The sequence below is a fragment of the Pyrgilauda ruficollis genome, unplaced genomic scaffold (genome assembly GCF_017590135.1).
Source record: "Pyrgilauda ruficollis isolate IOZ18807 unplaced genomic scaffold, ASM1759013v1 scaffold27, whole genome shotgun sequence".
Classification (NCBI taxonomy): Eukaryota; Metazoa; Chordata; class Aves; order Passeriformes; family Passeridae; genus Pyrgilauda; species Pyrgilauda ruficollis.
The window spans coordinates 4,015,231-4,040,995 of NW_024524044.1; the positions used below are offsets into that span (position 1 = coordinate 4,015,231).

At 39.2% G+C, this 25,765-nt stretch overlaps 1 protein-coding gene across 2 annotated transcripts in view; it reads left to right on the top strand.

The window, feature by feature from the left end:
• Positions 1-25,765, top strand: part of MET (MET proto-oncogene, receptor tyrosine kinase) — an 86,603-nt gene that overhangs the window by 8,331 nt on the left and 52,507 nt on the right. For both annotated transcript variants that reach the window (XM_041471499.1, XM_041471498.1), the window contains 2 exons: positions 11,580-12,794; positions 24,856-25,047. In XM_041471499.1, coding sequence (XP_041327433.1) covers positions 11,595-12,794; positions 24,856-25,047 — 1,392 coding nt within the window. In that variant the 5' untranslated portion in view covers positions 11,580-11,594. Of the gene's footprint in view, positions 1-11,579; positions 12,795-24,855; positions 25,048-25,765 lie in introns of those variants that run through there.

Sequence of the window (25,765 nt, forward strand, 5' to 3'; positions counted from 1 at the left end):
TTTGATTTTTGTTCTTTTTATCCTGACCTTATGTATACAAAAGAGAGGGATTGCAAGGCCTGTCCATTTGTGAGAAAGGGATGATTCTCTCCTTCTCCTGGTTGCATTCAAAAAGACCTAACCAACAACAGTCACCTTTTTTGTTTCCCTGGGTGACTGTGGAAGGCTACAGAGAGGAAGTGTTCTGAATGCAGAACATGCTAATAGAAGTTGAGAGAGGTGAGAGCCAGACAGAAGGTAAGTAAAGTCAGCACAAGTGTACATGAAATCACAAAAATCATTACTGACATTCTAATTGCGGAACTGAAGCCTGTGATTTTCATGCAGAGTTAAAAAAAGGGAAAATACCTTGTGTGGTAATTTTCAGTTAGAAGGCCTCTTTTCCAGTTCTGTGGATTTTTTTCCTTCCTTCTGAAAACACGTTTACAAAACTACGTATGTATTTGTTTATCTTCAGATGTAAGGTGCCATGATAAAATCAGCTGGGGTAGAGCTCAGAGATAACTTTGCTGCTTCTTGAAGATGGCCAAGTTGCATTTTTGCTTGTTTGTTTTCAAACTGAGAAGTTTTCATATAACATACTTTGAAAGAACTTATTTTATGGAAATAATGCCACAATTCTCTTGTCGGTGAAACACAAGCTGAGCCAACCTCTGTCTGCAGGTAAGCAGGAATGACTTAAAAATTCCTCTTACTGCAGTGGGCGAGGTCCCTGCTTATCTGAGCAGAGTCTGTACACCCAAAATCCCCTGCAGGGCACAAAAGTAAGGTAACAACCAGTGAATTGTTTTCACAGTATAAAAAGCCTTTCAGGAAGCAGCAAGGAGCAATAAGAGGTGGCTTAAAAATAAGAAAGTTTCCCAGCTACAAGAGGGAAATCTAAAGTTATGTTATTTACTGAGACCACCATCACATGCTATTAACAGGGGTAAAAGCCCATCAGTCAAATATTTGACTACTCATGGTTTATAGGGATTTCAAAGACTTATGGTAATGCCTGTGTCCATTAGCTTGTTACTTAGAAATGCAGCGTTGGTTAATTCAGCCTTTCTGTAAAGAGTAATTATTATCTTCATTAACAATATATAAGATTTTAAAGATTTACTGTTCTGCACCTATTATTCCTGTTACGTCTTCTACATCTCAGTATTTACCCTCTATCATCCATTGCTCATTTTAAATGAGGTACTATTGAGATTCTGTCATTGCCACTGATCTTCTGTCTTTCAGCCTGTCTTAAGCACCCTGTTCTCTGTCCTTAGTCAGCTCAACTATCACTGGAATCAATGAGAGTAATGATTGCACAGAGCCTGTGGAGTCAAGTCTTGGAAAAGATGATGGCTTCACAGTGAAGGAATGTAGCTTATCCTGCCCTAGCTTAGGTCCAAAACCAGGCTTTTGTGTGAAAGCGAGGTGTGTAAGGGTTGAGATCTGTCCATCCTCACCCCTAACATCTGTATCTTGTTCAAATTTAATATGATTAAGTGAATAATTATTAATCATAAGTAGTCCATATTTTCTTTCTGAACACAACACACATGGTGCTAATAAGTAATACAATATAATTTGAATATTTTAGTAGGAGGAGGGATGTAAAAGAAAATATTCCTGCTAAATGACAGTGACCTTTGTTCAGTGCTCAAAATATTGAATTAAATATCAACTGTTTAGTAAAACATCACGCTCAGGAGCAATTGTTTCACTATAAAGTCCTAAATTAAAAATATACATTTACAGACCAATTTCCAGTTTTACCACTACCATTTTATTTTTCTTTTGGATAAACAGACCAAGCTCAATATTATGGGGAAAATCCAGAGAGGCTGCTTTGGCATCTCAGTTGGGGTTTAGAGTGAGTTCAGGGCACAAGTCCAACAAAGGGATCTAAAAAGCTAACACTGGCCACAAAACTCTCAGGTGCTTAGATTAACCAGTGTCAGCATTTTGTGCTGAATATTCCCTGGATCTCACCTGAGCTGGAGTTCTGGAAGAGAAGACAGAGCAGTAAGAGCCTCTCAGTGCTGGCTGGGTTACAGCTCCCAGCCAAGCTCCTTTGCAGTGCCAGACAGGATGGAGCCAGGCATGGGTCCTGCTGCTGACAGGCAGCTCCAGCCCCACGCGCCATCCCCTCTCCTCCTCCCAGCTGGCTTGGCTCCAAAGCATCAGGACAGCTTTGCCCAGGAGGACTCACATTCCACCCTCTGCATCTTCCCACCAGGACACGAAGAGGAGGAGGAGAGTGAGGAATGGCCATGGGGTGGTGGATTGCTGGGTCTCATGGCAAAAGGGCCGGAGAGTGCAGGCAGGGGCTGCAGAGAGAGGGCAGGGGGCAAAAGCAGCAGAGCCAGTCCCAAGGCCCATATTTAGACCTCTGTCCAGCCTGTTCATGCAGGGATGAGGACCATGGTTTTAAATCAGCCCCTTTGTGGCAGGCACCATCCTACAGCTCAGCCTTTCTCTGCTATGCCTGTAGTGCTATCAGCACTAAGTCTTCTGTGTTTTGGAGGTGTTTTGTAAGAATGGATTCATTATCCTCATTTCACCCCTATGAGAAAGGTAAATACCCTCTTGAAGTTTGGAAACAGCCTCTTTGCTTATCTCACAGGCTCCTTAACTGGCTCCAGATTTCCAAAGAAAGCATTCCAGGGTCTGAACAAGTCCAAAACCTTGTTCTGGGCCCAGTATAAATGAGAACCTCTGAAGAGCAACAGTTGCACATTTAAACTTCCCAGGTCTCTTCAAATGAGGGAAGAGGACAGGCTGAAAGAAAGTAAATTAACCAGCTGAAAAATCCTTTCAGAAACAAGTACACAAAAAGAGATCCCATTAGCATGAAAAAACTCAGAGTTTTTCTCTGAGTGTTCAGCCATCCCTGAACTCCTTCTTCAAACTATTGAGCTTTTCAGCATCTTCTGAAGGTCAACACAATATTTCAAAATAAAAACTGTGGCTGACAGACCCTTGCTGAGGGACATCTGCCAAAAAAAAGGGAGCTGATGCTGCTACAGATCAGCCACTCTCCTGATTGCAGCTGTGACACTGTTGCCTCTGGTGAGAGCCAGGATGTCAGATAGGCTGGTCCCAGGCCATTTCGGGATTTATGAAGGCCAATTCCGTAAAGTCCTTGGAAGGCGATCATGAATCACAGGTTCGCAGCGAGGCAGCGGTCATGCCAATGAGTCGTCATTAACTCCCTTTCTAAACTGAGTGAAACTAGGGCATCAGTTAAAGTGCACTGCAATAACATAAACTCACAGTGACAAAAGCGAGGTCAGCATTAAAAAGAAAAGGTCATAACCTCCTAACCAAACACAGATGGGAAATGAACACTATCCTTGACATTGCTCCTATTTGATTATCAAAAAGCTGCTATGAAGCTAAGTAGACCATCAGGTTATTAACTTTGGTATCAAATTATGTATGAAGCTGGGGCATAAATAAAGACCCATGGATTTCACTCACAAATTTACAAACACAGCCAATTCAGGTTTTTTTGTAGCTGTTTTGAGTGTTTGCACCACATTTTCACTTGGGGCAAAGACCACCAAAGCTTTGCATAGAGGTGGTTTGTGTTTGGCAGGGCTGATTATCTCAAACACAGCGTTACACAATCATTGTGGAGCCAGCTTGAGCATGGAAGGAGTGCAGTCTGCTTTCCAGAACTGAGTATACATGCAGACAAAGCACAATATCAACCAGCTCCCCCCACAAAAGTTCCTAGATCCAAGGAGATGACTTGGAGGCAACTTAAAGTCCTCTGCACAGTGCTGACACAGGTCCACAAGCAGAGCTTTTTCTTGTTTTTTCCTTTCCCTGGATAAGCCACCCCCAGCAGGCTGAGTAAAGGAGAGCTGAGGGTCTCATTCCAGCCTTTGGGCCAGTTCTCCAGATCTGTGAGCCCATCTCAGTCATACACATGTGCCAATCCTGCTGGGACCCTACACAGTTTGACCATGACATCTCAGCTTGACGAGCTGTGTATCAAGCAAGGCATCAGCAACCTTTTGGAAATCTTTGACCGTAAGTTTGGTTGCTAATTTGCCTTGTGGGTCTTGGAGACACATTAACTGAGAGGGGTGAAGTCATGGCACACAGTGGCATGCTTTATGTGTGCCCACCAAGCAGAAAGCCGCTGCCTGACACCGTCCCACCAGCTCTTTCAGAGGAAAGAATGGAGCCAGCACAACTTCTTTTGCTTAATGTCCTAGGTACTTGTACCACACCTTGGAAGAATTCAGGGACTTCTTGAGTTTTAGTTTCCGATAGTATTATGTTTATTATGACATTAAAATGAAACTTGGTAATTTCGTGGGCATGTAGATCCATTGGTACCATTCTAATAAAACATACCTTATCATCATTATTTTGGTACAGTTGTCATATATAATATACTTTACCATCTATATCTATTGACATATAGAACTTTTTCTTTTTTGTTTTTTTTTTTTTTTGTTTTAACAGATTAATGTTTGGCTGTGAAGAGTTATTATCTCAGGGACTCCTAAGAACCATTAGCAGCAAATGACAATTAAACTGCAGGAAATGTCCTGCATCAAGATCATTCATAATTGCTGTTAGAACATTTAGATCAAATCTGTATGCTGTCTTGGTTACTCATGGCTATCTGCCTTTTAATCTTTTTCATTTTTATGACCCATGCCATTCCTTTAATTATCACAGTATGGAAGGCTGTTAGCTTTACAAGACAGGAAAGGCTTCCAAAATATGCTCTGCATTTCAATACTAGAATTCAGGTAGATAGCTGTTATAACCATAAAACATAAAGTAGCAAGTCTGAGTGCTGAGACTAGTTGAGGGAATTGAACTAAAACTGTGCTTGCAGCCAGGTTTGCCAACTTGGCTCTTTACAAAAGGAGGAACTACATTCCAAGGAAATCACACTGTTCCCATTCAGTACAGACAACCACAAAATGCTCAGACTCATGCAAAAAAAGTTGATCAACAGGATCAACTCAGAAATGCAAGTAAGTTGCTTTCTCCTACTATGAGGTGTTTCTGTAACACCAGAAACAAAGCCTTAGATCTTTATGCCAGCTTGTGTGATTTCCTCAGTCCACCAGGGTGTGTGTGCATTTATCTCAACTCACTAGAAGTTGATAAAGGCCTTTGCTTTGCATATGTAGTGAAAATAGATAAGAGATGAATTAGTCTGTTCAAACATGGAAAATTGGAAGTGACCCCCAAATATCTTCATATGCACTAACCTGACCCAGAAAATCAATATTGCCTTGTGTTATTAGTCATGACATGGACTGTATCAAGCATAGCATGTTACTTTACTCACACACACATAGCTCTTCTTCTGCTTGTACTGAACCTTTGGACTGAGCAAGATGTTTGTATGTCAGTCATCAGGCTGAATTTGCTGCAGATATCAAGCTTAAATCTATGATAGGACTGGGTTTATTTTATTTCAGTTGTAGTGGTAAAGAGCCACAATAGCATCATGTTATTTTCTTACTGAAGTTCCACAATTGCTAACTGGCATCTCAGATGAGCAGGATGGAACAATTGTGTTGTTCAAAGTTTGCTTTCTATTTTCATGTTATTGCTAAATAATACAATAGTTTTCTTTTAAATCCTCCCATCCTTATCATCCAGATGTGGAAAGCTGTTCTTTTCTATTTAAAGACCCAAATCCATCTGCAAATATAAGCATGAAGAAACAGTGAAGGTTCTACCTTATTTGGTGTATTTCTCTGGTTTTCAGTTATTGTATGTATATTCTGAACTTCTAGTCCATGTTCTTTGTGGAATTGATTCCGCAGCCCTTCAAATGAGTACTACTTTCTCACATGAGAAATTTATCTCAATTGCAAGAAATGCTGTATTCCACCTATTAAATTAATCTTTTTGAGCAATATATAGCTCTTGATTGGTTCCACTCATTTGTAATATGTCAGTGAGTGTTTGCTGAGGTTCATTACAAAAGAGCCAGTAGTGCCATTGTAGCCCATCACAACGAAAAATGATTAAATAAATCCAGTTGTGCTAGAGACCCATGACATGAATTGGCTTTAGGATGTTAAGTTCTGAAGCAATTCAAATAAAATGCTCTACTTCACTGCAGGACACCTCCAAAAAATGCCAAATGAGTGTAAGAATGGCATTTTCTCCACTGAAAAGGCTAGATTAGTGTTCTTGTGGTTTAAAGCCTGTTAAAAATAAATGTGCTAGACAACAAAAATGCTTCTTTTGATAGCTGCTGTCATTTGTAAGGGTATATTAGACCCAGTAATGGACTATGTATATTAGAGAGTGTGTTTTATGCAGGGATAATTTAATTTTTTTATGTGTTTGAATATTGTAAGGAAAGGCTTACAGATCAGTTGAACCTGCTAATGAAAGCAATTTCTTCTGACACACATGACTGCACTGTGTATGTAGAGGATTTAGTTAATGGTAGATCCTCCAGCAATTGCCTAGACTGTGCCCTGCCCAACAGTTCTTCCCCATCAGCCATCTGCATGCACACACACCTCTGAGAATAAAAATAACAAATAGAAACCTCCCAGCTCTGCTATGAATGAATTTATAACCTAAATCACTGATAATAAGTACTTTGACTCTATGCTCTGGAAAATTGAATTGTGCTAGAGTGCATACCATGCTGTAGGAGAAATAATGTTGCCACCCTAGTCAGGATGAGTGACCTAACCTAGAGCTGAAATAGTGCTGAAGACAAGGGAACATGAATTTTAACTCAGATTAGCCATTTGAATTCAGGGATAATTTGTATGTTTGCTGCTGTCTTGCTCAATTTCCTTGTTCTCTCTGTTGTCTTAAGGTAAGTTCAGATTTAAAACCTTTTTTTTACCTCTGAACTTAGAAAACAGGTTATCCTCACTAAGTGTTTTAGATATACTCAACCTTGTGTACAGATGCAATTGGTTAATTGAAAAGTCTGATGAAGACACATCCGTTGTGAGATTTATCTGTTGAAGCTGATGCCAGTGCTGTGGCAGATTTGCAACAACTGATTAAAGTTGGATGAATGGAGCTGTTATCACCCCCTCTCATTTTCCCTGTCCTCTTAAATGATGATGTTCTCTCCATGGCACAGCCTCTGAACCACAGGGAATCAGGTCCTGCACTGGCACAGATTTTAGTCCAAAATAGCAAAGCAAACTGAAGTCTCAGGAGGAGTAGTCACTAGGGTTATTCTATATAAATTTGCCGCCTCAACTCTGTCAAAGACCAAAGTAACAAGCTATACTCTCTCACTCGAAAAAGTATAAAACCATATTATCAGCTTTAAAAAAGGGAAAAGGCTACCATTTGCTGACAATGGAGTTTTTGGAACATGAATTAACATGGCTCTGCCGTCACCTAACCTGAAATGACCTATCTTAGGACTAAATATGTTCTTGTACAAACACTCTCTCAGTGGGATAGAGGACCCTGCCATTTCCTTTTCTGTAATAAAGCAAGGAAAAATGAGATGCACCCAACAATGAACAAAATGCTTTCATGTCAGCATGTTGTCTGAGCTTGTGCAGATCCATGGAGTGCTTGTGATTAGAGATAAATGGGACCCAAGTTTCTGAAATGAGGGAAAGGCAAACAAGCATGGCTGTGTTTTCTGGCTTCCTTGCATATGCCAGCTTAAACATATTCCACAATTAGGCCAGGCCTGACTTGTCAGTACAGTCGCAAACGGTGTCAAGGAGAGACATGATTTTCAATATTTACAAATTATCGCCCAAGTCATAATTAGAGGGAATGAAACTTGTAGGAAGAAGATTGCCATTTGGAAACTTAATGGTACAAAAACAAAGAACCAGCCATAGCATTCATACTAATATGACACATCATTACCAACCATTTGCAATGGTTAACCAAAGTCTATTTTCTCATCAGTTTTACTGGCTACTATCTGATGAGGGATGGAAAAATGAGCACATCATGACACTGGCTTTGAAAATATCTCTTACAAAAGGAATAATCCATGACAGCTATCGCTCACTGATGGCTATCACAGGCCAAAACTTACAAGTCATCTGTAGACACATGAAGGACACACACACGTGTCACAGGAAGGTCACAAAAGATTGAACAGCATCCATCATTCAAACCAAGCAGAAAAACAAAAGGTTTCCTTGTTTTCATTCTGCAGCTGATAGAGAGCAGCTAGTTCTTTGACCTGTGACTATAGCACAAGTATTTTGGTTCTAATTCATCAAAACTCTGTAAGTTCAAAAAATTACATTTGAGTGTATGCTACAGTGAGCTGTTGGACCTTTGAAGACAGACTGAATTTTTAATTCACCAAAAATTTCTCTGCTTCTTCAGGTGAAGTGTATTTGCAGTGACCTGGTCTGAAGCTTACAAAAGAGCAGCTCTGAGCTGCAGCTTGCAGTGTAGGAATAGAGAAAGAACCTGGGTCAGATGCAGATGAAAAGTGGCACCAAATGCCACAAGACTCTGAGAAAGGAGCAGCAGAGTTCATACGATGTGAGGACTGTGAAGTACACAGTGCTCTTCACATGATTCCTATGTTGTCCCTAAGCTATAAATGTCTCACTGTAGGGCATGTTCCTTCTGGTGTCAGGCACCTTGAGAGAAAATTCACAGTTTGCTGAAGACATGGGCTGTGGAGAACCATCTTCCCTAGAGAGCTGCCCATAAATCTGAGCCAGAGCTTCCCATAGGTTGGAATCAGCAGATTTCTGTCTGGGAGGATGCTTGAAACATCTCAAAAGTATACAAATGAAAGCACTATGATGAAACTCAAATAGAAGAGAAAAGATGACTTGGTTTTCATTTATTGCTCATGTTTTCCTGTAGTGGTAAAACAAAGTACCTATTATTCCTGGCATCCTTTACATCATGCTGAATCCCACCTTTGTTCTTACTGTTAAATTTTCCATTCCAGCCTCACTTGCTAAAGGAGTCTAAGGTGAAATTTTTGGTCTCCAGGGCATAGATTGAAATCAGTGATATTTTACTGAGTGTAGGCAGAGCAGACTGTCTGAGGATACTGGCCTCACATCCCAAAATATAGTTGGAAAGAAAGAATATGTCAGATAGTATTTATGGCTCTAAATACCCCTGCAGTGCACACTGGTACTGATTGTTGAACATCTAGGGATCCTCTTTTTCAGACATTGGAAGAATAAGGAGGATTGTAAACTGAAAACTGAGGGACCTATTGGGTGGGAAATCTATTTGGGAACATTAAAAAAAGAACATAGTGCAGAGTATATGGCAACAAATAAGGTGCCTGTCAAATAACTTTCCTTCAATCTTTTTTCCTGTGTTGGTGGTGCCTCATCCTCATGCAGCTCTTGTCCCACCCATTGCTTCGTCTCTCCACTGCAGGCCTGCCTCTGTTAGGTAGGTTTAAACTTACTGCAGTAAATACTATATCTGCCTCTGCCTGGTGTCAGAAATAGAGCACTTTTGGAATTTTCTGCTTAATCTAGTATTTGTCAGAACACATTGACTCATCAGAAGTGAATCTGCAGGAATGCCTCAGTTTCAGCAGTTTCTTGGGTGAAGTGCTGGTTGAAAAGAGACAGACAGTCAGACCAGGCCCCTGCTTCTCCCAGTGCTGGGACCTGCACTTGACACTGGCCAGGCAGGATGTGAACATGATTGTTCTTGGATCATGTGTGAATTCTGGGAGTTTTACACAAACTTTGAAAGCTCTTGGTTTCATCCCAGCACAGAGCAGGAAAATATTCACAACAGCAAGATGTTACAGAGGATGAGAAGACATCTTCCTGCCCTATACAATATGGAAGTCATCACTTTGTGTACTGGGACTATTTTCTGATTATAGCAATATCCTTGTTCTTTTTTCTTTTTCTTTCAAATCCAGGCTAGATTTGTTTCCAGGATTCTGTTATCACTAATTAATATGAGAAAAATGTTACTGATTTGAAGGAAGAGTTTTATGTCTCAATACTAGAAGTGTGACTTGTTTTTACCAGCTAATACTTGCAAATAGCCTGTGTTTCTGATTTTTATCCCCAACTCTCGATCATGATTCTTATCAGATAACATGGAGGAAGAACAATTCATTTCCAAAAACCTATTATTTTGTGTAATTAAAGAGGTAAACCACATAAAGAATTCAGTGGATGCTGAAATAAAGCTTCACAAGAATTATTGATGGATTGCTTTAACCAATCTAGTGAAAACACTAGATTTATACACAGCTGAAATAGCTCTGGTCTCTAATAGTATTTTCATTTCCTAATGAAATAAAAAGTTGGTACAGGTTCCTATTATTCAGTTTGTAATTTTCAAGGTCATCTATTTTAAGTTCTCTCAGTGGTCACAAGCATTTCTTGATTAGCAACAATTGCCTAACTATAGTCAAACTTAGAGGGATTTTCCCAAAGTATGTGATCATATTGCTGTTAGAATGCATAATTGTTTTCTCCATGAAGAAGCTAAATTTGTCTTAGCAACTGTGTCATGATGTTGACAGAAGATATCTGGTGTGACAGGGCATAGTGTGGATACTGCACTGAAACGCTCATAACCACAGTTCATTTCATTGATCTTTCAAAGGGCTGAAATATCACACAAGTCATCTGCCTTTGGTTTTTCAAGCCACATCAAACAACTGTGTGGAGATGTAAAAGAAAAAGAGAGAAGTGCTAGGTGGTTTGATTTCATCAGTTAATGGCTGTAGGTCACTTGATAGCCCTTTGTTTACAATACAGCCACACGCCTGTATCTTGTAAGGCTCACCACAGTGACTTACTGCTGTGGTACAGGGCCTAAAATAAAGCTTGCACATGCCAAGCACCACATGATGCATAAAATATTCTAATAATACATTACAAAGCCTTGTCAGCACTAGGGAGAATGACTATTCCAAGAAGTAGGGCTGGCTGAAAAAAGACATTCTTTTTTCCAAACTGGGCGTTTATGAAAGACAGTGATTTGGGGAGCTGGAGGTCAATCGAGAGCGAGAGCGAGAGAGAGAGAGAGAGAGAGAGAGAGGTTTCTTCATTTGGTCTGGTGGAGAGGTGTCTCTTCCTTGGTTATGCAAAAATATCAACAGAATAGAAGTCCACTCAGCTCAAACCTTCACATTATTTCATGTGTTTTTTGTTTCTTACTTTTGATCAGCTGTGCTAGGAATCCGTTCAGCCCCTTGAGAACTTGACAAATATCTTATAGCCACACGCTGAAGTGCTCTAACTGCTTTGTGTGCCATTGTGTCCTAAGTTTCCTGGGCAGTTTTGCTTTTAGCTATGTGTACACCATCCTGTTCTAAACTGTATCAGTCATCTGGTTTAATGGCATTGTAAAAGTAGTCCTCTCCCTTTTGCTGCTCTACAACATGATGAGGAGTCTTGAGAAATTCATCTCAAGAGAATCCTTCTGTGAATTGTTCTAAAGGCAGTGAAGTGGGTACCTACAGTGATTATAGCCATTTCTAGTACAACTAGTATGACACTAAGCAAGATTGCAACACTTCTTAAAGTGAAATAGCTCAGCTACTACATGCAGCCTAGAAACGGATTTCTGTTGTCTGATAAACTGACTTTTTAGTATATGAAATATAACCAGTTTTTCCATTAAATATATTTTGACAGATTAGATCTCTGACAATGAAGCCTTTTACTGCATATCCTTCTGGGTTTATTGTATTCCTGTTTGCCTTGCTGCAGAGGAGCCATGGACAATGCAAAGAAGCAGCTAAAAAATCAGAGATGAATCTTGGTGTAAAATATGATCTTCCTAACTTCATTGCAGACACACCAATTCAGAATGTAGTTTTATACAAGCATCATGTTTATATTGGAGCAGTCAATAAGATTTATGTACTAAATGAAACTCTCCAGAACATTTCTGTGTACAAGACTGGGCCTATTTTGGAGAACCCTTACTGTGCACCATGTGAAGACTGCCGAGATAAAGCAAATTTATCTAACAGCATATGGAAGGATAACATCAACATGGCACTGCTTTTAGAAACTTATTATGATGATCAGCTCATTAGCTGTGGTAGTGTGTCCGGAGGCATCTGCCACCGTCACATCATTCACCCTGACAACCCTGCTGACATTGAAAGCGAGGTGCACTGCATGTACTCACCCCAGGCGGATGGAGAAGCAGATAACTGTCCTGATTGTGTTGTTAGCACTTTAGGAACCAAAGTTTTGGTGACTGAAAAGGACAGGTTTGTCAACTTTTTTGTTGGAAATACTGTGACATCTGCATTTCAACATCCCCATGTGCTGCATTCAATATCAGTTAGAAGATTAAAAGAGACGCAGGACGGTTTTGAGTTTCTCACAGATCAATCTTATATAGATATCCTCCCTCAGTTCCGTGACTCATATCCTATTAGGTATGTCCATGCCTTTGAAAATGATCACTTTGTTTATTTTTTGACTGTACAGAGAGAAACTCTTGACTCACAGTCTTTTCACACTAGAATTATCCGCTTCTGCACTTTAGACTCAGAGATGCGTTCCTACATGGAAATGCCTCTTGAGTGCATTTTTACTGAAAAGCGAAGGAAGAGGTCCATCCGAAAGGAGGTATTCAACATTTTGCAAGCTGCCTACGTAAGCAAGCCTGGTGCAGCTCTAGCACACGAAATGGGCCTTGGGCTCAACGATGATATCCTCTATGGTGTTTTTGCACAAAGCAAACCAGACTCTTCTGAACCAACCAACCGATCTGCTGTCTGCGCCGTCTCTGTGCGAACCATCAACGAGTTCTTCAACAAGATTGTTGACAAGCAGAACATGAAATGCCTCCAACACTTTTATGGGAAAGAGAGCAAATACTGCTTGAACAGGGTAAGTGATAATTTATTTGTTACATTTTGGGGACTTTTGTTCTCTCTTTGCCTATTCCATTGCCAGGTATCCGTCCCTTCAGTTTCAGTTACAAAATGTAAGTCCCTGATTATTGCAGGTTGCTTGTCATTGCTGTTGATTATCCCTAAAAGGATTAGTTCCTGTAAATTGAGTATAAAAATCACTGAGGTCTTTATGGGGCTGAAAAATGTAGTTTTTTGCTTGAGAAACTATGATGCAGATAAATGAAACATTTAGGCAGTTATTTCTTTTAATATTTTTTAAAGTATTCATAAACATTCATATTCATGTGCACTGAAGAGTCCCTAAAAACATCACATACTTATAAGTATGTTAATGCTGAATCACTGCCCTTCTCAGAAAAAAATGAAAGAGGTGGTTTGGAATATGGCATGAAGAGCTAGATTGTAATGTAGTTACTCATGCTTAGTACAGAAACAGTTCAACTGACATTGGTTTTCTGCAAGAAAGTGTCAGTGAAATCTGTATCTGAATGAGGGATCAGGTGGTCTTGGGTGGGAGGGTTGCATTTCTGTACACCATGAATTCAGGAGGCTGCTGCTCTCCGACCATATGAAATACTGTGAGCAGAGGAAGCACAGAAATTTTCCCTTTCCCTTCTAGCCAGTGTCTCTGCTGGTTTTGGGTTTTGTAAAAGAAATACAGAATCTGGGAATCAGGTACTTAAAACAGTTACTTTGAACATGAAACATTAGAACTTTCAATCACCTGCTTATGAAGCAGGCTCCTAAATATCCTACCTGGGGAACTTTCTATTCTCCAATACAAGAAATTTGGAGCTCAGAGATGGTGCACGGTGTTCTATCAGAGGGCCACAGCCTCTGTGGCAGGGCTCTGCTCAGCCAGTATGAGGCCAGTATTGGGACAGCTCAGCCTGCATTTAGAGGTGGATGGTGTCTGTCATATCCCATTGTTGGGGTAGCTCAAAGTGATAGTGGGACCCACAGACCTTCTTCACCCCAAGTATGACCAGTGTCCTCTTCAGCACAGCTGCTCAGCACAGGGCATCAGGTTAGGATGTTGACACTATGCCCTGGTTGGAGGTGGGAGTCTGTTTTGTCAAAGAGAAAGGCTGCTCCCCACTGCCAGAGGTGAGACAGATGGGGAGAAGAACCCATTACAGAGAGCTTGGCTTCTCCCCAGCAGCAGGAATGTGCTCAGAGGGGGTCTGGGGCAGTCTGAGCATAACCACAGCAGCCTTGGCATTGGGGGATGAGTGCTTGTAGCAGGCCCCAGGTGTTCAACACAGATGTAGGCATTGCCAGTGGATGCTGATACAGCAGCCCCAACGGACATAACATTTCATTCCCTTTTTTTGTGGGAGGGGGACAGGCAATTTTCAGGAACTAAAAACAAGTTAGCAACCATTCAACACAGTAGCTTCTCTCTATTCACTTTGTTATTGCTGTCCTAATTTTTCATTTCAGGTAGTAATATCCTTTTTTTTTTTTTTCATTTTTCAGTTCATTTTTAACAAGAGCCATTGTCCTTCTCTGAAAGTATTTTATTCTATATTCCTGGGGTATATGATTTGTGAATGACTGTCTTTAAAGCTCATGGCCTTTAACTTATCTCATTCTGCTCTTGCCTATACACACATTTCAAAAGGTGATCTCTTCAAAGCAAAGTATACCATTAAAATATTGACAGGATAATTTGCAGCTTTTCACATGCTGGGAAGTATTTTCATGTTTCAAAAGGTTTTCCAGAGTCTGCTTCTGCTTTGCATATCAGAATGAATGTCTTGTACTGCCAACATGTTTATTATAGTTGCCTATTTTCAGAAAATGTCATCAGAGCTCTGATTTCTGCTACATTAAATTGATAAAGGGAAAAATGTTTCTATGTTTTCTTGTGATTCTTTTAAATGGCATAAAGGCAGTCAGAAATTTTTGTCCTGATTGTTTGCTTAACACTGAAATATCAAGACTGTCATGCTTTGCTGTACCATTTCCTTTGCCTTTTCCTTTGAGGTTTTTCAGGTTTCAACTAGCCAAAGAGATTGGCAAGAATTTGCCAACCATCTTTTGTAAGCCTTTTGTAAGTTTTCCTCTGGTGTGTAAAGTATACCTGAAGGGCTGTAATGTGAAGGAAGGGAATAAGCAGGCAGAAGAAGGAAAGCACATTATTTTTTATGCTTGGCCCAAAAATATCAAATCTGATCTTTCCTGATTTTGCTGGAGATTAAATAATAATTAAGAAAAAAAGATTCTCAAACCCCCCAATTCTTTTTAGGCCCTTTTTCGTACAATGTAAAAATGTACATGAGGGCCTAAAACATTTTTCCCCTTTTTGTAAGTCACCTTCAACTTCAAAGAAAGCTTTTATAAGGTCTGAGTTTGTCAGTTTATTGTGGTGAAGTTCAAAACTTGTTTTTTGTAATGTAGCCAAGATGATCTTTCTCTTTGATGTCAAGAGAATAAAACCACAGATCACTCATGCAAGTGAAAGTCACTGACCACTGCAAAATTAAGTCATAGGACAGTGAAAACAGTCCAGCAGTGAATATGGTATACCACTAACTTCAACATTAAAAAGAAAAATGAGCCTCTAGCACTCTTTGCAAGGAAATGCTCTCTGATAATTTACAGTTACAGTCTGATTGATGAGAGCTATTTCATGTTATCAAAAAAAAAAAAGTCCCATAAGACAATTGTACATAATTTTGTTTGACTTTGGGTAGTCCATCTTTTTAAGTGTCTGTCCCTCAGGACTGTTTCATCTGAGGCTTCTAAAGGTAGAATTAGATCAAAATAAACCTGAATGATACATCCAAAACACTTCCTCAACTTTTTCTTCTCATATTTAAAGCAAAAATAAGAAAAATTTCCACTCATCTTTATGTAATAGGCAAAATTTGTTCTGTTTTGTCCTTGGTTTCTAAAGGAATTAGGTTTATGTGGTTATGCTATTTTAGATCTGTCTTTCTGTTAGGTATCCTTACAGCCTCAACAATAAGAAATCTTAAAGATGTGAATTCAGATGTGAATCCAGAGACAGGCTATGGAAGCTGATGAAATTTTAGGAGCACCTTTCTAAACATCAGGAGTCACAAGGAAGGTTTTGCCCACCCATGGGAATAGTCTCCATCAGAGCTTGGTTGAAGAGCAAAGTCAACCAACATAAGATATAAAATCAGACAAAACTGTGCTTCACTTACTCCAGTGCTCATGGATAACTTCATAAAATCAAAATAAAACATTTCCAGTTGTGTTTAAGTGTAATACATATTAAGCCAAAACCTGGGCTCACTGAAGTCAGGGTCAGGAAAAGTGAATCCAGTGGAGCATCTGATTGATGTCAGACATACTTCAGCAGAGCTGAGACCAGTTAGTGCTGCCTAATAATTTCCTTCAGGGAAGAGCTGGCTGACACTTAAATGACAGCAAGATGGAAACAGAACTGGCTTTGAATTAAAAGAAAAATTGGGAGCAATAGTAAGGAGGTTTTATTGCTTGAGTCAGGACAAAGATATCTGAGAGGTAGCTGCTGTGGGGGGTTTTGAATCACTGTCCAGGAATCTCCCACAGCAAAGAGAAAACTGGATGTAGTCTTTAAGCAAAGTTTATTTGGTCAGTTAGTCATTATCAGCCCCAGTGTGGTACCCTCAAAGCAGAGGTGTGCTTAGATGTGGAGACAAATGCTGCTTTCTTCATTTGCAGACATAGTCCAGTAGTGTGCATCTTTACCATGGATTAAATGGGATTTTTCAAGTGAGGAAGATGAGTTGATTTTAGCCTTGACAATCTCAACTATACATTTCAGTTGTAGATCAGGTTCTTACAGGCTTTTTTTGACCTTTCGGCATATCTTATGTGATAAACAATTGTAAGCCAAATTATTTGACTTTAATCATTATGGACTTACATGATAAAACACCTCTAATGATGAAATCCAAATTCAGGTCTGTAAAGATCTTATGTCTTTGTTTTTTCTACAGGTAAGTTCAGGTGAAGGCCTAAAATACTTAGATCTTACAGGAAAAGAGAAGTCACAGACAGGTTTTTGCCACCATGCTCCCAGAAAGTGTCATAAAGCAAGACAAACTGGTCACAACTCCTGTTAAATGAAAGGCATAAACAGTTGGAAAACATGAAAGGAAAACAGAAGATCACCAAAACAAAAAATAAAGGGAGGGTAAAGTAAACACATGGTGATGCTTCTTTATTACCATTACACACATGACAGATGAGTAAAATTAGGTTATGCTTATATTGTAATGGAAGAAAATAATTGCTGCCTTCTATCAGGAAACCGCAAAGGCACTTATTGATCTGTCATCATAAGGCTGTGTCTAAGAATATTTAATAAAATAAACAGAGACAAATAATTCTTCTGAGGCCCTGTAACTGTAATATCCCACACCGTTTGGCGTAAAATTTTGTCAGGTTTAAAAATAACACCACATAGCTCTGATTAAAATGGGTGGTTGTAAATTACTTAGATAGTCTCACAGCACGGAGATGTTTATATATTGTGAGTGGAATGTGACTGAATATTTTCCCTAAAAGTCAGATACCAGAATCCATTAGATTTGTCCAGTCATTTATTCCTCTGGAAATGCTATATCAGATGGCATACAGCACTCTGCCTGGGCACAAAATCTGTTCCCATTCGTAGGCAAGCTTCTCTGTGGGGTTCTGACATCTCAGAACAATAAATGAGGAGGGCAGAATGATGGGCAGAGTGCACTGGCACCCTTTAAGACACGCTTAAACCCTAGTAACAAGGGGATAGCTGCATCCACATTCCTGCTCTGCCCTCTCTGCAGTGAGTCCCGGCTGTACCGAGGGTTTCTGCTGTGCTGTTCCATGGAGGGCAGGCAGGGAGTGCTCCCCAGCCTGCTCTCCTCCACCACTGGGCCACCTCCCCACCTGGCCATGGAAGGCCTGACTATAAGGGATTGCAGGGAGTCTGGTCTCCAGTGGAACTGCACGGGAGGGACGCAGGTATGAGTGTGTAGGGGTGAGGAATGAGCATGGCTGTGGGTCTGGGTAACCAGATTTAGCAAGCACTTGGCTGCAGAGGTAAGGGCTGTTCCATCCCGGACTGGCCACATGGACGCCCTCATGAGGGAGTTACCGAGGAAAGGACAAGACAAAGAAAAAGGCAGGTCGGGGAGTTTTTTGGGAAAGTACCACACCACCCCTAGTGCTAGATATCTTTGCAGACTCTTGGGAGCACCTGGAGCTATGGAGTTTGGGGGCTAACCTCTTAGTCACTGATGCTGCAAAAACTACAGTTTTCCTTCTCCTGGTGTAGAATTAGGGACCTGTCTTTCCTTGCCTCCCTTGCTTTCCTTGCTGCTTGGCATTTAATCATCTTCTTGATGAAAGCTGGATTTCTCTGTGAAAAAGTAGTATCCATTAAACTACCATTTTCTGCAAAGGGCACAGCTTTATCAGCCAGAGTTACTAATAATGTTCCATTTCCAGACTTTTTAATCAAATTCTTCCACTGAAGGCAGGGTTCCCTATTGGTTATTAGTGTGGAAAAGTGACTCTGCTGCTTTTCTCTGGAATTGCACAGAAATCATTTCAGGCAGAAAGTAATTTTTATTTTGTTAAAATGAATATCTGGTCATGTGTTTTTTATGTCTCAATTTCTGAAGGCCCTTAAATAAGTCTAAAGACTAGAACTGAACAAAGTATAATTTTCTTATCCTATGTAGCCTTGCAAATTAGAAAAATTTTACAGTCCCACAAAAAGAGATTTACAAAATGTATACTAGTAGTTATGTAATACTAAGGACACTCCCTGAAGATGTATAATATTCAGATCTCAGCCTCTTTTCCTGGGTTCAAACCAAATTATAAGACTCCTTAATCCTAGATTAAGCTCGTGTCAAGTCTGCTGATTACTATTCTGCAATGAGACCAACTCAGCCCCTTCTGAAAGATCTGCTTAGATTTCTTTAAGCACAATTCCAAGTTCCAGAGATAGAGAAGCTGATCATGCAGCACACTGTGTGGAGATCTAAGTCCTGGATTCATCCCACCTGGCTTTGGTAGGTGGTTCACATATCTAAGCAAGCAATGAATTTTCCTCGTGTTCTGCTGCCAAACAATGGAGAGACACATAAGTCCTGACAAAGCAGACATCTGCCTTTCAGCTCACTCAGCACCCACCTCACCTCAGCAGTTTTTTACTTACTCTACTTATTCTGACTCAGGACCACATCTGGCCATCATTATTGCTCACTAAAGCAACAGTAGGTAATTACTATCCAGGAGAGAGCTGAGTTACTCAAACTTTCTAGGTGGCATGTGGGTTTCTGATCTCAGACAGCTTTTGCATCAGAGTGGAATTACTCTTCATTTCCAAACATACAAGTAAAACCAGAATCAAATCCCACAGTAAATTAAAAAAAAAAAAATTCATAATGCTGAGGCAGAAGATCCATGGCATAAATGGTTCAGAAAGCAAGTGTAAGCCACATGAAATTATTACTTGCACTGTCTACAGGGTGTGTGAAAACAAAGAAATGCTAGAGAAAGGATCTTGCAGGAAGTGATAATGACAGCTTAATTTTCTTAAGGCAGATGTCACCTGCTTTTATACACAGCCTGTGGGAATTAGGGCAGATTGCATTATTTTCTTCTAGTTTCTTGAATTCTTTCTGTCCCACACATGTCTTGCACCACTGTTTTGGCTAGACGTGCAGTTGTTGTGCAATGTTTTGTTGGAATAAGGGTCTCCACTCTCAGCATTATCTTTGGATAGCTGGTCTTGATGGAATTCCCAGCTTTTCTATTTTACTATAGCCTCCATGTCAGTAAGTACTTCTATGAGAAATGCACCTAATAGACACTAGAAGTGTACAGCAAAACTGCTTTCATCAGCACAATATCTCCAATGCATTACTTTATTTCTTAAAAATGTATAATTAGTCAACACCTCTTCTTTGATAATCTGTATACTGAGTTAAATGTTAAATTAATATAAAGGAAATCAGCAAAACACAAAGATTACTTAGGTCCATTTTGTCTGCTGAATCAATAGGATTTACTTAGTGCTAATGCACTAACCAGATTATGAGAACTAATGCAGTCCTGTTCAATGACAAAAGCAAATAACTCTTTGAATGATCTTGACAAAAGAACATGAAATCATCTTAATTTGTATTAACTAATTACATTTAACATAGATGTTTTTTACCTATTACCTTAAGTGGAGCATCAGTACAGCGACTTCCCTCATCTCATTTTAGGAGGAGATCAAAGCAACAAGTATTAAGAGTACTGAAATGATATTGTGTAAAATTTTACACAGATGGAGTTCTTTTAAAAATTTTATTCTCAGAAAGGGACATGCTTTCTCTGTATTCCATATAAAAATCTTTGAATTGCTTTCAAATACATGAGAAGTATTGGGAAGAGAAGGAAGGAAGAAGAGGGAAACATTTCTTTGTTTAAAACAAAAAGGAGAAGAAACTCTTCTACCTTTTAGCGTAAAGCTTCATTGCCTCAGCAGAAGTTCTTAGAAACAGAGAGCCCAGTCCCCTGTCCCAGACATGTTCTGTCCTGCATGAACACTGGACTGAGTTCACAGCACCCACGCACCCTCAAGGTGTTGCTCACCAGTCAAGAAGAAACCAGAAGCACTGTGTCTCTGCTTCTATGGGAACTGTTTAGCACATGAATTGGCTTCCACTGGCAAAATTGTGCCTTTCAATATGATTAATTTTTCCCTTCCTCAGGATTACAAGAATCATAATTACCGTGACAATGATCAAGTCACTCTCATCCTCAGACCACTACCTGGCTTCACTGAATTACTTGGGCCAGAATTACATTCTTGTGTTTTCAACAGACAGAAGAGATCAAATGCACTTCTCACCTGAAGAGAAATAATGAAAACTACCCAGAAAATTAAGGTGTATCAAGAAGAGCAAAGCTACATTGGCTGAAAATACATGAAAATATTTAGAGAGGAAAATATGATAAGGTTCTTCTGTGCTCCTCATGGTTACTTTTCCTGTTCAGAGTCTGCTGTACATGTAAATTCTTCACCATTATGTGTTTGATTCCAATAGGACTCACCCTGAAAACTGTAGTTTGATTATTTATCTTAATTCACTGACTTCCACAAGAAAAGAAACAAGGAACTTATACCCTCTCTTAGGTTTTAATGGTCTTGGTAACCCATTTTTTTTTTATGTAGAATCACCTATTCATTCAGAAACTCTACAGTAGTTTCTTTGGAAAAAGATTTTTGCCAATTGCTGACATCTGATCCAGGTCATTTAACAATAGCTTATTTCTCCCTACTCCATGTTATGCCACAGACCTTAAGGGTCTTTTCCAACCTAAGGGATTCTTTGATTCTATGAAAGGAGAAATGCTGTTGGCTCTTGTAGGTGACCACTTTTCTTGAGGGAGAATCCCAGAGTTCATAGCAAAAAAAATGTTGATACTTGGAATTTTGATTCTTGACAACCAGCAAGTTAGAAGTCATATAAACAAACCAGCAGGAAATAAAACTCATGAGTATTTCTACTTTCATTGAGCTTTACATTATGACTGCATGATTTTATGATTGGCACTAGGAAATATCACCTAGTTACTTTCAGACCATTTCTCCAATTTGTCAAATTAAATTTTAATTTTAATGATGTCCTCCAAGTGGCTCACAAGACAGTATGAAATGTTCTGCAGTGATTAAGTCATTGATCTCCAGTTTAGTCAAGACATTAAACATAATATCAAGACATTATACATAATATCACTTTCTATATGAGCACTGCACTTAACTAAGAGCAGGTTTTGACCAGCTCTAGAAGAATGAGCCTGGAGGAATGTTTCTCCAATTTGCAGTCACTGCAAATTAGAGAAAAGCTCACAAAAATATATTTGGAATTTTTTTTTCCCTGGGTATAGTATTCAGACCACAGACTAGACTATTGGATCATTTTTCTGATGCCGACCTAACCAGATTTTTTTTTGAGGTTTTTCACAAGTTTTTGTAAGAATTCTTCCCCCACCTTGCACTTTTGGCTTCAAATATGCAACTCTGTCTGAAATATTTTATTTTTATGCTCACTGAATATGGCATATAAACCATCAGTTAGCTGCAAAACAGTGACAGCTCCTGATAGCTCAGCTCAGCAATGTCTAGAGACATTGTTGGCATTTCTGTCTTCCATGGACCAAATCAAGGGTAAATTCCAGAACACAGCAGCTTCCTGTATGAACAAATAAGATAACATTAATTATCTTCTAGCCTCCTGGACACAGCTGTAAGGCAGGGCTTGCTCACACCTCACTGCATTCCAGCAGCACACCTGTGCCAGCTTAACAGTAACAAAGCCCTCTCTGTGAATCACAGGCAGAATTGGCACCTCTTGTCCTACAGGAGAAGCAATGTGGCTGAACCCAGGCACTTATCCGTGCTCTAATCGTCCATTTCAATAGTTGTGTGATTTCTCAGTGGAACTTGGCATGATATGCAGAGTGCATCATCTGACATCAGTTATTTTTCCACATTGACAGCCAAATGGATAGTTATGTGTATACTGGGAGGGAGAGAGGGAGGGAGAGAGAGAACCAGACTTTAAAGTGTTAATTTAAAGCAGCATGTTTGACAAAGTTTTCCCTGTTATCAATCTTCCTTTAGTTTTCTAAGTAGCCTTTTAATCTCTGCATTTCTACTCACAGATCAAAGCCTTCCTATTTCTTGAACAGCCAACCCTACATTATGGTTAATCCATGAAGTGACAGGTTTTTTTAAGAACCATATGTGTAACAATCTACAGGTTCTTCAGCAGATAGACAAAATTATGGCATCTCTGAGGAAGGCAGAGCTGACTTTGTGACTAGCTGACTTTGGACACGCTAAGAAAGGTGTTAGGGTAAGCAGGAAAGTCTAGCCACTTTTTCCAAAGAGCTTGAGCAGGATTTCATGAGGCAGCATGTTAGGATGTTTGAACTGTGCTGAAATGACTATGTAGGAGGAAGTACTTTAAGCTTAGCACAGAAACATCTCTCTCCAAAGTCTTTGCTTATGGAAAAAAGCAGTTACAGGAAAGAGCAAAGATCCCATGTTGAGGGAAGGGCAAAATCAGAAATCTACCTTATTTCAAAAAGCATGAAAACTGTACATCTTTCTGCACTTGAACTATTCATACTCATTGTATGAGTAATCTGCACAGATGTTTGAGAAATACTTTTACACTGGGTAGGATATGAGTGCAACAGAATACAGCTTTGTGCTTGTTTGGTGGCCAAAACAAAGAAAAGCCAAACTTGCCCATTGAAGATTTAACCCAGTCAAATAGTGGGTTAAAAAAAATAAAGTGTTTTCAGTGTTCCTAGTTCAAAATATTAGTTCAGTTCCTGCTGAAGAAAATGCACTGTATATTAACAGCTAATAAGAAAACTAATACATTAAAACCTTTAGTATGTGGATAACCAAACTGTTAAGTCACTGCTATACCACATCTAATTTAGAAGCCCTTGTTCTGTATCATTAAGGCACTGCACAGGGATTTCAGCTGCTCATTTGATCTGCTGCAGGCTTTCACCTAAATGCTACAGTAAATTGACAGGGCACCCTCAGAAAAGCTGGCACCATTGCTGACTGCAACTCCTGGGGACCACAGAAAACCTCATCTGCCAGTGCTGTTGCTGGGCTCAGCTCAGAACATCACAATTCAACAGCAAAGGGCTGAGCTACTAGGTTGAACATTTTCTTGGTAGTATTTTCAATGCCTTGGGTTTCAGTCCAGAATTCACCAGAGTTAGGCCAACAAGAAATTCTTCATTCATTGCTTTATTTTTCATACTTTGAGGAAAGACATCTGAATCTAGAAAAGAAGATGATAAATTTTTACCCCTACATGCTCTGTAAGGGTATGATGCAGATCTATTTGACTTAGTAACAAGACTGTCTTGAAAAGGTTTCATTCAAGCTTCTTTAAAGATTTTTTAAAACATGTTTTTAAAATGCATTTTGCGACAAAAAACAGATCGATAAAAAAATAGGAGAAATTAAGCTCACTCTTGATTTCAACTGAGGAAACCACTGTAAGATCCTTTAGAATCTTCCTAAATCTTTATTCATAAAGTAGGTCACAGTGGGAACATGCTACATGACTTCTAAATTTAAACTGGTTAAAGATAATTTAAGGGATTCCTGGTTATTATCTTTATGCAATGTCCCCAAAACAGATTATGTAATATCAATAATAATGAAATTATTATTGATAATCTAATATAATTCAAATCTATTAGTAATAGATTACTATTGAATTGTTAGGAGGTTATATTCTTCTTCAGAGATAACTTAAAGTGTATTGTTCAAGACTTTTTTCAGTGAAAATTAAAAACATGCAATCTCTATTCCCAAAATGAAATAGAAAATGCTGAAAATGCAGCTATTATTTTAGTACACTCAAGACATCTAGAGATCAGATTAAATAGTGCATGAACCACAGATAATGTACAATAATCTGAGTAATTATCAAAATCTGTCTTCCCCTTAGGTTCATTTAAACACACAATCAGAAACCTATTTTTCCTAACTTATCTCCCTTTTCTTTCTCTGGCTTCTTCTCCACTTTAGTGTCTTATCTCTGACAAAGGTGGTGAACACAGAGGGAGAAGAATATTGGAAATTGTTATTTTAATGTAAAAAATCACATTGTTGTTAGACAATCTTTTTTTTAGGAAACTGTTTTAGAAGTAGGTGTGTCTGGGCAGGCCCAAGAATTCTGACTTTTGGAGAAGCAGCATTAAGGAAGTCACTGTGAGAAAGGATACCTTGATATATGTGCATCTAGTTAACTAAAGACCCTATATCTTATTCCTGCAGACATGATTTTAAAAGTTAATAAAAACATTCCCATAACATTAAGAAGTTTTTGCCTTCCTCATGGAACATCATAACTGATGAAGCAATTAAGTTTGAAACATCTTAAAATACTTTTGGTCGAATGCATTTGTGCTAAATGACTTCATTCTGACAAAGATCTATTGCTACTCATAAAGACAGTACTCATCTGTACTTCATTTTCCAACAGGCTTTTTCAAGAAATGCTTCGTACTGCAGAGCGCAAGATGATGAATATCGCTTAGAAGTTACGACTCCTCTGCAGAGGGTTGACTTATTCATGGGCCAGTTCAACAGTGTCCTGCTGACTTCCATATCTGTCTTCACCAAAGGGAACCTTACCATTGCTAACCTGGGAACTTCAGAGGGCCGCTTCATGCAGGTAAACATTACCATATTACCACAGTAACTTCACCATAAAAACCATACTAGCGTTTAGCAGGACGGTGAAAAGGGAGGAGAATTATTACCCCAGTTTAAAAGGGCATTAGAAAATTGAAATTACCAAATAAAATACAACTTATGGAATATAAATAAAGTGTCTTAATAGAGCATTCAGTATTTTAAGTGTTTACCTGGAGTTTGTGGTTTGAAACAGTGGTTGAGGAGCAAATTCTACCATGAGCTCCAGCTGTCTTAGTTCAACAGAACAATTTTGGTCTATACAAACAAGAGTTCTTTTAAAGAAGACTAAACTGAAAGCAGTGTCTTGGATAGACATCAAATATGCCTCAAGCCTAGCTGGGGCAGAAAGGTCTAAAATAGTGACTAATTATTCAAACAGCTTCAAAAATACACTTTGTATGTATCTATACTCTAGAGGATCAGATTAAATCTATTCAATGTAAAATGCCAAGACAGTTTATAATGTAGAAGCAGGAGCCTCAGCATTAGTTTTCATTGTATACTGATCCACTCCTCTGGCACCAAATCCCTTGCTAGTGTGTACCCATAGCCTATGACTCACAGCTGTAGAATTGAGATTATATCCTTCTCCACCTACTTTCAAGTTTCTCTGAATGTGTATTAGATTTTTCAGGCTCTTGCTCACTCCTATCTCACTCTGTTTTTTTGAATTGCAGTTCTTCCCGTCCTAAAAC